The sequence below is a fragment of the Entelurus aequoreus genome, linkage group LG25, assembly GCF_033978785.1.
Source record: "Entelurus aequoreus isolate RoL-2023_Sb linkage group LG25, RoL_Eaeq_v1.1, whole genome shotgun sequence".
NCBI lineage: Eukaryota > Metazoa > Chordata > Actinopteri > Syngnathiformes > Syngnathidae > Entelurus > Entelurus aequoreus.
In genome coordinates, this window is record NC_084755.1 from 31,804,557 (window position 1) to 31,818,719 (window position 14,163).

Here is a 14,163-nt window from a genome sequence, read left to right on the forward strand (position 1 = left end):
TAATGATGTTCCATAAATTATTTTTTTTAATTTTTTCAAAAAGATTAGAATTAGCTAGTTTTTCTCTTCTTTTTTTCGGTTGAATTTTGAATTTTAAAGAGTCGAAATTGAAGATAAACTATGTTTCAAAATTTAATTTTCATTTTTTTTTTCGTGTTTTCTCCTCTTTTAAACCGTTCAATTAAGTGTCAATATCATTAATTATCAATAATAACAGAGTTAAAGGTAAATTGAGCAAATTGGCTATTTCTGGCAATTTATTTAAGTGTGTATCAAACTGGTAGCCCTTCACATTAATCAGTACCCAAGAAGTAGCTCTTGGTTTCAAAAAGGTTGGTGACCCCTGATCTACATCAACAATATGATTTGCATGAGTGGTTGGACAAAACAGGTTTAAAAAAATATATACATATATATTTTTTTTTTTACACCACTAATGTTTTGTTCAATGTATATTTTTGGTGCAAAATAACACATTTACATAATGAAACAACGCTGCACAATTTCCTTATTCGAACACTGTATGCCAAATTACAGTAGGAAGGGGTTTCATATGGCCCTATTCGTCGCGGTTCACCTGACACATGAAACGTGACACATTTGGGCCGTGTGCTATCCACTTCAGAGGGTCGAAAAACTTAAAATGTGTTTTGTGGCAATTCCGACTTTGACCATGGCATCAGTTGCTATGTAGAGTGGCGCTTTCCATCATTTTTAGCAGACAGCATTGAAAAATAATTAACACCCCCTCTTCCTCTCACACGAGACCCACCCAGGATTGGAGCCATATGAGTCCCTTCCCTACTGTACCAGTTCAGCACTAACACTGTGCAACATGGGAGAAAATAATCCCGATAATAATGCTATTATATTCTTTTCAATGAGAAATACATTTGCGATACATTTCATATAAGATGCCCTGTTATTCATCGACATTTTACATGCGTTTCTTTACGCGAAACGGGGCCCTACGAAAAGTGTGTTTTGCCTATAAAGGAGGGGTGGTCATAATAATACAACACAGCATTATTTCGGATTACATGGGGGTTACTTTGAGTCAATCTGTTTCATAATGCAGTTTTCTTTGTTGCTTTTTAGTTATTTGCTGTGCTGGAATCCAGGTTTATACTGCCATGCTTTTATTTTGAAGGCTTCCTTTGCAGTGAACTGAACTGTGTGCAAGTGTTAATGCTATGTGACTAAACAGAAGTTGAATTACTGTTATTTCACGCTTGGCGATAAGGATGAGGTCATCAATACAACAATTGTCGATAAGTAAACTGACCCATTTTTCGTAGAAATGGCCGCTTATGTCGACAAAAGCGGTCGAGCATGTATGTTGACATCGACTTAAAAGGGACCTATTATGAAAAAACACCTTTCCATACTTATTGGCACCTGCTGTTGTGTATTTGGGATCTGCATACAGTAGGGAAGGGATTCACATGGCCCCATACCTGGGTGGATCTCACGTGAGAGGAAGAGGGAGGGGGTTCATCATTTTGCAATCCAGTCTGCTGAAAATGATGGAAAGCGCCACGCTACGTAGCAACTAACTCTGTGGTCAAAGTTGGAATTGCAACAAAACACATTTTAAGATATTCAACACACATCTGCTGGCTAAAGTGGATGATGCAACCCCCCGATTTGTCACGTTTCATGTGTCAGGTAAACCGAATGGGGCCCTTCTTAATGTAAGTCCCGGATTTTTACAATTTTAAATCAAACCGGGAGATATTTATAAAACAATCTTTCAGGAAACGAGCCGTTTGGAATGTGCCTCATTAGTGATTATCCATATATGGTCGTGCTTTGCGCGAGTCCGCCATTGTAGTCCAACACTGTAGTCAATAAGCTCCTCCTTTTTCGCTACCCTCTTATTGTGGAGTAGACTGGCTCATACATGCACATGCATCCTTTGCTGTTGCCATTTCTAATACAAAGCAGTGTATAGTTCTAACTTATATCAGTAGATTCGCTATGGAAGCTCTTGGAAACATAATCAATGCAACATTTATACCAAAGAACCACCAGTTCATGTTATGTAGACCACAAGGAATTGTTTTAAATGTGGGAAAAAAATCATAACATGACCCCTTTCAGTGTTGCCCATAAACTGCCAAGATACCTGTGGCTGTGGGGGCGTGGATATGGGCGTGGATATGGGCGTGGTCACCATGACATCATCGAGTAATTTGCATAATTTACTACAATGATTTGATTTTCTCTAAAAAGGCTCAAAAAATGTATACTTACTAATTAATAATAACAGTTTTGTTTTAAACGTCCATCCATCCATCCATTTTACAATATAATTACAACACTTTATGTACATATTTATATACAGATTTGAACAATAAGTTATTCACTTAAATATATTTATTAATTGTGGTTCTTACAAAAAATATATCTTATAGAATATAAAAGCTAAAATGTCTCAAAGCTCTGCCCCTTTAATTAGTGCATACTAAATAATTTAACTTTAGCCTACTACTACAAGCATATTATTTACCAGCAACATAAAGTGAAACAGAGGCAGAGGTGTCCTGCCACAGTCAGTAACAAATAAACAGAAAACAGTAGTGGTGGTAGATAGACACAGAGCTTCATCAAACATCTGATCCACTGAACAAAGAGCTCCAAAAATCTTGAACTTTAGACTGCCATCAGTTTTACTCCCTACACTTAACCATGTGTTTCCTACTGCCTGCAGACTTTGCACCCTTTGTTATATACACATGTTGTGTTTCTAATATAAATACATTTAATAAAGTCAAATACAAATAAGGCAACAAGAGAAGTATCCTACACTTCTCTTTTGTAAAGTAAATCTGAAGTGTCGATATGGGCATCTACATCAACTATATGATTTGCCTGAGAAGCTGGACAGGACAAAAAAAAATAAAAAAAATAAAAAAAAATTTTTAATTTTTTTTTATTTTTTTTTATTTTATTTTTTTTTATTTGTGGCGGACGTAATTCTTTCGTGGCGGGCCGCCACAAATAAATGAATGTGTGGGAAACCCTGCCTTTAAGCGGGCACATGTTGAATCAGAACTTGATGAGTTGGTTGACATAAACATAAAGCCCGTCCGTGCTTACCGTGAGTCTCTTGTCAGGGTTGACTTCTATCATTCCTTTGAGCAATGCTTGACAGTCAGGGGGTATAAAGTGGGGCATGTGGAACACTCCGCTTTTAACTTTTTCTAGAAGCTGCCGTAGGTTGTCATGGTCAAACGGCAACGCGCCCTGGAAAGAGAGGAACAACAAGGAAGTGCAATAAATGAGTCCGAGGTGAAAGGGTTACACTGCAAAAAGTCAGTGTTCAAAAACAAGAAAAAAAATAATACAAAAATTAGGGATATTTTACTTGAACTAAGCAAAATGATCTGCCAATAGAACAAGAAAATTTGGCTTGTCAAGACTTTCCAAAACAAGTAAAATTAGCTAACCTCAATGAACCCAAAAATACCTTAAAATAAGTATATTCTCACTAATAACAAGTGCACTTTTCTTGGTAAAAAAAAAAAAGAGACCTTTTTTCTCAATATGTTGAAAAATATTCTTAAATTAAAGGCCTACTGAAAGCCACTACTACCGACCACGCAGTCTGATAGTTTATATATCAATGATGAAATCTTAACATTGCAACACATGCCAATACGGCCGGGTTAACTTATAAAGTGCAATTTTAAATTTCCCGCTAAACTTCCGGTTGAAAACGTCTATGTATGATGACGTATGCGCGTGACGTCAATCGTTGAAACGGAAGTATGCGGACACATTGTATCCCAATACAAAAAGCTCGGTTTTCATCTCAAAATTCCACAGTATTCTGGACATCTGTGTTGGTGAATCTTTTGCAATTTGTTTAATGAACAATGAAGACTGCAAAGAAGAAAGCTTTAGGTGGGATCGGTGTATTAGCGGCTGGCTGCAGCAACACAACCAGGAGGACTTTGAGTTGGATAGCAGACGCGCTATCCGACGCTAGCCGCCGACCGCATCGATGATCGGGTGAAGTCCTTCGTCACTCCGTCGATCGCTGGAACGCAGGTGAGCACGGTTGTTGATGAGCAGATGAGGGCTGGCTGGCGTAGGTGGAGCGCTAATGTTTTTATCATAGCTCTGTGAGGTCCCGTTGCTAAGTTAGCTTCAATGGCGTCATTAGCAACAGCATTGTTAAGCTTCGCCAGGCTGGAAAGCATTAACCATGTAGTTACAGGACCATGGTTTAATAGTATTGTTGATTTTCGGTCTATCCTTCCAGTCAGGGGTTTATTTCTTTTGTTTCTATCTGCAGTTAAGCCCGATGCTATCACGTTAGCTCCGTAGCTAAAGTGCTTCGCCGATGTATTGTCGTGGAGATAAAAGTCACTGTGAATGTCCATTTCGCGTTCTCGACTCTCATTTTCAAGAGGATATAGTATCCGAGGTGGTTTAAAATACAAATCCGTGATCCACAATAGAAAAAGGAGAGAGTGTGGAATCCAATGAGCCAGCTTGTACCTAAGTTACGTAAAGATGCGTCCTGCACTGTACTCTAGTCCTTCACTCTCACGTTCCTCATCCACGAATCTTTCATCCTGGCTCAAATTAATGGGGTAATCGTCGCTTTCTCGGTCCGAATCGCTCTCGCTGCTGGTGTAAACAATGGGGAAATGTGAGGAGCCCTTCAACCTGTGACGTCACGCTACTTCCGGTACAGGCAAGGCTTTTTTTTTATCAGCGACCAAAAGTTGCGAACTTTATCGTCGATGTTCTGTACTAAATCCTTTCAGCAAAAATATGGCAATATCGCGAAATGATCAAGTATGACACATAGAATGGATCTGCTATCCCCGTTTAAATAAAAAAATGTCATTTCAGTAGGCCTTTAAGTAAATGCTAGTGCCATTATCTTGACATAATGATATGCGCTCGGCATTACATTTCTTGAAACTAGCAAACTTACACTAAAAACTAGTTTATTTTTCCTAATGGAAAGGCAACAAGGCAACCGCTTGTTACTCTTGGGGTTACCTAGCCGCTCAGGCAAATCATATTGTCTAAAAATGCATTATCCCATCGACAACATGACACCATCACGCCAAATGCGTGCTCTTTCAGTCAATTAGTATGCGAGGAATATATATATATATATATATATATATATATATATATATATATATATATATATATATATATATATATATATATATATATATATATATATATATATATATATAATGTGTATTGTCACGTTCGGGGCACATGATGATGCGGGTTTTTGTTCAAATGGACGGCTCCGGACGACAGCGTGAGGTAGGAGATGATTTATTCATCATAAATCATAGCCAAACAGAAAACAAGCAAAAAGGATGTGTGCCGATTGCACGCGGAAGCTGAGGCAAAACTTAGCACAGGAAACGCAGAAGCAAGAACCAGGAATATCAAAACGTAACCGTTGCATGGAGCAAACAAGGAAGCCAGACAGAGTGTGGCGAGCAACGTGAATAAATAGCTCTCTGATTAGTGCTCAACAGCAGGTGAACGTGCCGAACACTAATCAGAGGCAGGTGAAACCAATAAGTACCCATGGTGACCAAAACAAACCTCTGAAGTGCACAAAACAACTAAGGAAGTCCAAAATTAACAGAACATAACTAAACAAAACATGATCCGACCACGGATCATGACACACATATACATATATACATATATACATGTATACATGTATATATATATATATATATATATGAAACATGTTTCTTATTGCAAGTTTGTCCTTATATAAAGTAGTGAACATACAAGAAAACTAGTCTTTTATTAGTAAGTAAACAAACAAAGGCTCCTAATTTAGCTGCTGACGTATGCAGTAACATATTGTGTCATTTTCCATTCTATTATTTTGTCAAAATTATTAAGGACAAGCGGTAGAAAATAAATTAAATATACTTGTTGGGTCATAATTTAAGTCCTCATGTGTCTTGGGACGTATTTCCTGAGTTTATAAACATAATATACATTTTCAAAAAAGGAAAAAAGATTTTGTGATGCCAAAAAATATCGATGTAATCATAGGAGTATCGACTAGATACTCTCCTGTACTAGGTATCATTAGAGTGGATGTCAGGTGTAGATCCACCCATGGCATTTGTTTACATTGTGATGCCAGTGAGCTAAAACATGAAACATGTTTAGCTATTCCTCGTCCTGCAGTGATAACGGTACTTGTAAGAAACTTACTTTATTTGTCGTCATGGAGACAAGGTTTAGTAGCTAAAACACTGCAGACTGCGGATGGACTTTAGCCGCTAACTAGCCAGCCATGTCTTAAAGTACCTCTTCCTGAAGGCGTTTCAGTGTTATAACTTCACATTTATCGTTAGTTATTAAGCCAAAATGCATCCATTCTCCCTTTTCTGTCTACACACTGTGTCTGCTTGTAAGTACTCTGTGATTGTGCGGTGCCGAACATGCTCCTCTGCTCGTGAAACCAGCAATGACACGGCATGACGACGATGCACCGTCATGCCCGTTAAAAAAAAAGGGAGGGGGGTGGGCCGGTATTTTTTAGAGGCGGTATAGTACCGAATATGATTCATTAGTATCGCGGTACTATACTGGTACCGGTATACCGTACAACCCTAGTCCTGAAGTATGAGTGCACTATACAACACTGGCATCGGAAATGGCGAGGAAAAAGAGTGAAGTGACAGCTGAAATATATATATTAAAAAAAAAAGAAATAGCAGGAAATAAAAAAATAGAGTAAGAACTTACCACAAGAAGAGCAAAGAGGATGACTCCACAACTCCAGACATCTGCCCTGCGGCCATCGTACTTCTCTCCCTAAAACACAGCATCCTCTTTTTAGACATAGACACTCTCATACACTCACACACAGACACACACACTTACCCTTATTACTTCAGGGCAAGCATAATGTGGGGATCTAAAATTCAAAAGAGACATTGTTTTAAAAATGTGTCGCTCATAAAATATAAATTGCCTTTCAGACAGTCTCACTTTGAAGGTAATAATTCTGCGTGTTAATAAAGAAACATGTCACCCACACTGACTCATAATAAATGATGACTTGATGTGACATCATACCACTTCAGTGTTTCCCACTGGACTGAAATCTATTTGTGGTGGTGGGTTGCAAGGAGGAGGGTCGTGGCGAAGGGTTGGATCAGGGGTTCTTAACCTTTTTGACCTCGGGGCCCAACTTTTCCACTACAGAAGGACCAGGAGCCCACTCAAGTAATAACACTGAATTAGTAATCTAGGCTGACCATATTGTGAAATCCCAAAAAGAGGACACATATATGCGTGCCAAGGCAGGCAGCACGCCAAGGCCGGGACTAGGTGAACATTTGCCAATGATACTCGAATTTGCTTTATAAATAATATATTTATTTAAATAAAGCATTTTTTCTCCTCTGTTGACAGCAGTGTTGGCGCTAGGAATTTTCAAAATGGGGTCCCATAGTAAATTTTTGGGGTCCCACTTTTTCGTAAGCGTTTTGAAAAAAAATTATAAACGTATACATTATCCTGTTATATCTCACATTCTATATTGTGTTTTGGAAAAAGGTTGTCATAAACGTTACTTAATTCATAAAAAAAAAAAAAAGATAAAAAAAGAAAACAGATTTGTATGTAAATGTATTCAGTTATAAACATTCATTCACTTTCTTCTTTCCTTCATGGATCTAAACTTTACCGCTGCTGGTAGTTTTTTCTATGTTTTTATTTAATAAGTTGTAGGTGTATTTATTTCAGTATAAAAGTGTAAAAAGTGTTTTGCTTGGGTCATGAAATGATGATAATGGTGTGCCAGGGCATACATACATTTTATATTTAACGCTTAAATCTCTGGAGTCTACATCAACTTCAGATTAGGGCTGCAACAACTAATCGATTAAAATCGATTATAAAAATAGTTGATTAATTTAGTCATCGATTCGTTGGATCTATGCTATGCGTTTTTTTTGTTTGTAATTTTTTTATAAACCTTTTTTTTTTATATAAACTGCAACATGTACAAACAGCTCAAAAACTATAATCAAAATAGGTATGGGGCCAGTATGCTGTTTTTTTCCCCCAATAAAATACTGGAAAGGATAGAAATGTAGTTTGTCTCTTTTATCCGATTATTAATCGATTAATCGAAGTAATAATAGACAGATTAATCGATTATCAAATTAATCGTTAGTTGCAGCCCTACTTCAGATCTCTTCCTCATTTCAAAATGTTGTATTTTTTTTTATGTTGTTTTTTTGTTTGTTTGTTTTCCGCCCTTTTTTTGTCAAACAAAACTATGTTTTTAATGGCAAACACACAAAATCTGCAAAATCTTCCACCGAAAATATTTTTCAAAGTGGAATATTTGATGTGAAGTAATGGGAACCTTGGATAGGTCAATAATTCATAATAACATTGATTTTGATTCAATATTATGTTTTGAGCAATGACAGTTTGAAAGAAAAAAAACCAACTTTGTTTTATTAGTCAACATTGCAACTTTTTCTAAATTACATTTCACCTTTAAGCTTTTTTATTTCACTTTTGTTATGTTTTTGTTTATTTTAATAGTATTTTTAGAATGTGCCGTGGGCCTTTAAAACATTAGCTGTGGGCCGCAAATGGCCTCCGGGGCACACTTTTGACACCCCTGCTATAGATGATAAAAAATTAAATCTGATAAATCTATGGATAAAAAGCAGAGCCTGGCGACGCATGCGCGTTTATCATAACTCTCTCGCTCTCTGCCCCTCCCTCACCAATGCTGCTGCGTGCACACCTTCACAATTTGTTTTGTTTTTAACCCCTTCTCAACCTTGTACGTACATTGAAAATACACGCAACCCTAACTCAAAATGCCGGACATTTGAGGCATTTAAGAAACTCCGCCCGGGCAGCCTCGCAAAAGAGGACATGTCCGGTGAAAAGAGGACGTATGGTCAGTCTAAGTAATCTTACTCTTGATTGTAATCATATTCAACAATCATACTTAACCTACTTACAGTTTACAACTGATAATGAAACTGTGTGTTTATTTAACACATAAACCTTAAGCTTAAGTCGGGCTGATTAGAAATATAAATACCAACCAAATATACTGCATAAGAAGGGACTCATAAAAAAATGACTTTATTTGTATTTTTTACATAATTAAGATGTGCTAAAATAAATTAGCTAAATTAATAATACATATCGTATAGGTTTTTAAAAAAACCGTCAATAATATTAAAATGAAAATGAAAATTTAGCTCCACCACTTTTGTCATAATTTTTGCGTGTATGAAATTTCTCTGACTTTAGATCGAGACTTCTTCTGTTTGTTTGCTATTGTCATTACTGCCACAAGAGGTGAAAAAGTGTATTACATTCGGACCACAGCTGACCAAACAGATATTTTTTGTTGGACCTCTAGAGGGGGCTTGCGGCCTTAATGGGTTAGATCATGGGTGTCAAACTCTGGCCCGCGGGCCAAATTTGGCCCGCCGTGTAATTCTCATACTTGCCAACTCTCCCAGGAGACTCCCATATTTCTATGCCCCTCCTGAAAATCGTCACGTCCCCTTTTCGTCCAGTCCAACGAGTGCTGACCCAGTCATATAATACGTGCGGCCTTGGCACGCACACACAAGTGAATGCAACGCATACTTGATCTTAATTGATACAGGTCACACTGAGGGTGCCCGTATAAACAACTTTAACACTGTTACAAATATGCGCCACACTGTGAACCCACACCAAACAAGAATCGGGAGAACATCCGCACCGTAACACAACATAAACACAACAGAACAAATACCCAGATCCCTTTGCAGCACTAACTCTTTCGGGACCCTACAAGGTGTGTGTGTGTGTGTGTGTGTGGGGGGGGGGGGGGGGGGGTTGCAAAGGGTTCTGGGTATTTGTTCTGTTGTGTTTATGTTGTGTTACGAGGCGGATGTTCTCCCGAAATGTGTTTGCCATTCTTGTTTGGTGTGGATTCACAGTGTGGCGTATATTTCTAACAATGTTAAAGTTGCTTATAGGGCCACTCTCAGTGTAAAACTGTATCGCTGTTGGTGAAGTATGCGTTGCATTCGCGTGTGTGTCCATACAGAAGCCGCTCATATCTTGTGACCGGGCGGGCACGTTGTTAGAAGGGATGAAATGCGGACGTGACGACAGCTCGTAGAGGACGTTAAAAGCAATGCCTGTAAGGCACGCCCCCAAGACTGTGGAATACGAGATATAATGACTGATGAACACCTTTGTTCGATAATGATGGTTGTCTCAGCTCAAAGCCTGAGCCCCGACATTAATGAACTAGCATCCAAGAAAAGATGGCAGGTATCTGCTTGGGCACATCAGATTAGATCAGTGTGTTGCAAACTGAGCAGTTTAAAGTCCTGAACGGTTGGTTTATTCATTATTTTATTTTCAAATTTATTAGCCTGTGGAAAAAGTTAATGTTGATATTTACCTCAGAAGGCTGCAAATAGAAAAGAGGCATTCAATTTTTATTTAAATTGTATTTGATATGCCATTGATATTTTTTAATTATTATTATTATTATTTGAAACTCGATTTTGCATGTCACTATAAAGTTATATAAGCCTTGCTTGTTCAATATTCAATGCACAACTTGTTTGGGTCCTATTAAAAAGGTTAATTTGTTCAACCTTGGCCCGCGGCTTTGTTCAGTTTTAAATTTTGGCCCACTCTGTATTTGAGTTTGACACCCCTGGGTTAGATGATAGCATAATCTAATTTACATATTTTTTTCTTATTTACAGTTGCTGTAGGATAAAATGACCAAAAAAACTAACAAAAGCAAAGCAACATGTTTAGAAATACAAAAAAATAAATGGATCTCTCCATTTTGTATTTTTTGAATGTAACAAGACTTTGAGTGGTTTTTAAATGAGGGGGCTGCTTTTTTGATGAGCTTTACGTTTTTTTTTAATGTTATAGTCGCCAAAAGTGGCCAGTAAGACAAAAAAAAGGATGATTGGTCTCTAGTTGCTTCTTGGAAAAACTGGTTCTGGAGGGATATGGACATTCGCTAAATATAGCGACTAAGGGCCTGAGCTATTAAAGGTTTGCATATCTTAAAACGTGTGCAAACTTGATAGCACACGCAAAACTGATCTACTAAGCTTGCGCACAGAGGATTGCTTCTCTTAAATGAACAAAATAATCCAATTAAGTAATCCATTTTGCGTGCTTGTCTTGGAATATATGATGATTATCAGAAAGGCCACAAAACTAGGAGGTGGAGAAGAGAGTATAATCATTTAGCACTCGCATTGTGATTTATCAGGACTGAAGCTGTTCTGTGACCGCTGTTTTGTGTCTATATCGGTTTGCAAACTGGCAGAGTTACGCACAAAAGGAGGCAATAGCGCTGCAAAGACTGATGACTGAGACAGAAAATATTCTGACTGTGTGCATGTCAACATATTTGGACTGTCAGAAATAAAAATATCAGACATATTGTATATTCATCAATGACATTTTAGATGTCTTTTGGTGTTTTTTTATTTAAGTGTTCCTTTTTTATATAGGAAATTCTGTATATTTTTATAATACTGTATATCGCCATATATAAAAAAAACTCTTGCAATATGCATTTGCTAGCACCTGGATCATTCTAGACGGAACATGACAACATCACTCTCAGAGCGCTTTTTCAGTAGGATAAAAATAGGTTTGTTGTCTGGATCGCACATCAATATAGCCCAGAAAAGAACAACTTTTTCTGTGCAGCATGTCAACAACATGACAAAACACCACAGGTTTGACAATATGATGATATGATAAATAGGGTTGTGAGGTTTTGGGCATCAAATCGGTTCGATTCGGAATCGATTCTCGATTCAAAATCAATACTTTTTTAATAATATTGGGTGCCAGTTCTATGATTAACTACATTCTTGTTCTAAAATAGCCAAAGAGCTCTGATAAATTTCAATGTTACTTAAAAGAAAACTGGTTTTGTAAAATAAAATTCAACCCAAACATTTAATAAAGTCAAATACAAGTAAGGCAACAAGAGAAGTATCCCAAACTTCTCATTTCTAAAGTAAATCTGTACAACAAATATGTGCCTCTACATCAACAATATGATTTACCTTCATGGCTGGACAGGACAGATGTATATATATATATATATATATCTATATATATATATATATCATACTTGCCAACCTTGAGACCTCCGATACCGGGAGGTGGGGGGTATGGTTAAGGGCGTGGTTAATAGGGGAGTATATTTACAGCTAGAATTCACCAACTCAATTATTTCATATATATATATATATATATATATATATATATATATATATATATATATATATATATATATATATATATATATATATATATATATATGAAATACTTGACTTTCAGTGAATTCTAGCTATATATATATATGTATATATATTTATTTTATTATACATATAAATAAAATAAATACTTGAATTTCAGTGTACCGGGGGCTATCCAGTAGATGGCAGTATTGTCCTGTTTAACTTCTCCTCCGTTTATGACTCGGCCACGGTGTTCAATGGAGTAGTCTGTTTTACAAAATGTACAGGCAACATAATTACATACCCCTTCCCCTTCGGACTGTCCTGGATGAACTGAAATTCTTGTTTCCATTCGTTTTGGAACTTGCAAGCGTATTTCTTCATCTTGCTCGTCGACGGCGTCGCCATGTCTGTAACTTCGTTCTTCTGCTTCTTCTCCTTGTTGTGTGCGCAGTTGTGCACTCTACTCTCTAAAAGCCGTAGATGTTATGACGTCATTGGGCAGGCAAGCTGTTTATATTGTGGGAAAGCGGACGTGAGAACAGGCTGTCCCCACTCAGGTCCGCATTGAGCTGGAGGGGGCGTGGCCTCCAGCTCCGGCTGAATACCGGGAGTTTGTCGGGAGAAAATTTCTGCCGAGAGGTTATCGGGAGAGGCGCTGAATACCGGGAGTCTCCCGCTAAAAACGGGAGGGTTGGCAAGTATGATATATATATATATATATATATAAAATCGATTTTTTTTTTTTTTAATCAATTAATAATCGTTAAAAATAAGAATCACGATTCATTCGAAAATCGATTTTTTTTAATTTATTTTTTTTAATTTTTATAATGTCCTGCCCAGCTTCTCGGGCAAATCATATAGCAGATGTAGATGCCCATATCGGCTGTTCAGATTTACTTTACAAAAGAGAAGTGTAGGATACTTCTCTTGTTGCCTTACTTGTATTTTGACTTTATTAAATGTATTTATATTATCATTTGGTGCAGCCGGGCCGGAGCAGGAGGGGATAGAAAGAGAGAAAAAGGAAGACAGAGGGGAGAATTGTGGGGACAAGACGGGGATTAGACGGAGAGACAAAAACAACAGCAGCAAACACAACAACAACAACAACAGAGCAACATCAGCAAATACGACATGTACAAATATGATGGTAAAAATCGATTTTTTTTAACACCCCTAACGATAAATATGAAGGGAAATGAGTGTTTCCATGGTGAAAGCCCCATAGTACACAAAAAAACTAATTTTAATAAGGTGGTATGCACCACTTTTGCAGTTGTTATCAATTGTACACGCAGTCTTAGTAGATTACCCAAAACACGCCCACTACCAGTACACACAATTTTATACTTTGTGCACGCTATTTAGCACATGTTATTGGAGCTTAGTAGATCAGGCCTTAAGTCGCTAAATTGGCAGCGTTGATCCCTCCTGCTACGCCTACTTGTTCTCTGGCAGACCAGGTGGATACGAAGTGTGGTAAGTAGCAGAGTTGCAATACCATGGGGCGGTATAGCTCGGTTGGTAAAGTGGCCGTGCCAGCAACTTGAGGGTTCCAGGTTCGATCCCCGCTTCCGCCATCCTAGTCACTGCCGTTGTGTCCATGGGCAAGACACTTTACCCACATGCTCCCGGTGTCACCCACACTGGTTTAAATGTAACTTAGATATTGGGTTTCACTATGTAAAGCGCTTTGAGTCACTAGAGAAAAGCGCTATATAAATATAATTCACTTCACTTCACTTCACCATTTCCTGTACAACTAGCAACAACCACAAGCTTCATTCACAGACAGCTGCCTTGTAAGGTGCTTATGATCAAGGGCGAAAAGGTAGAACCAAAATAAATGTATGGGAAACAC

General features: G+C 37.7%; 1 protein-coding gene across 1 annotated transcript in view; it reads right to left on the bottom strand.

The window, feature by feature from the left end:
- LOC133642700 (serine/threonine-protein kinase BRSK2-like) overlaps positions 1-14,163 on the bottom strand; it is an 87,013-nt gene that overhangs the window by 35,571 nt on the left and 37,279 nt on the right. The window contains exons 8-10 of the mRNA XM_062037055.1: positions 6,904-6,937; positions 6,766-6,834; positions 3,103-3,249 (exon numbers count right to left, since the gene is read on the bottom strand). Of these exons, the coding sequence (XP_061893039.1) occupies positions 3,103-3,249; positions 6,766-6,834; positions 6,904-6,937 (250 nt within the window). The remainder of the gene's footprint in view (positions 1-3,102; positions 3,250-6,765; positions 6,835-6,903; positions 6,938-14,163) is intronic.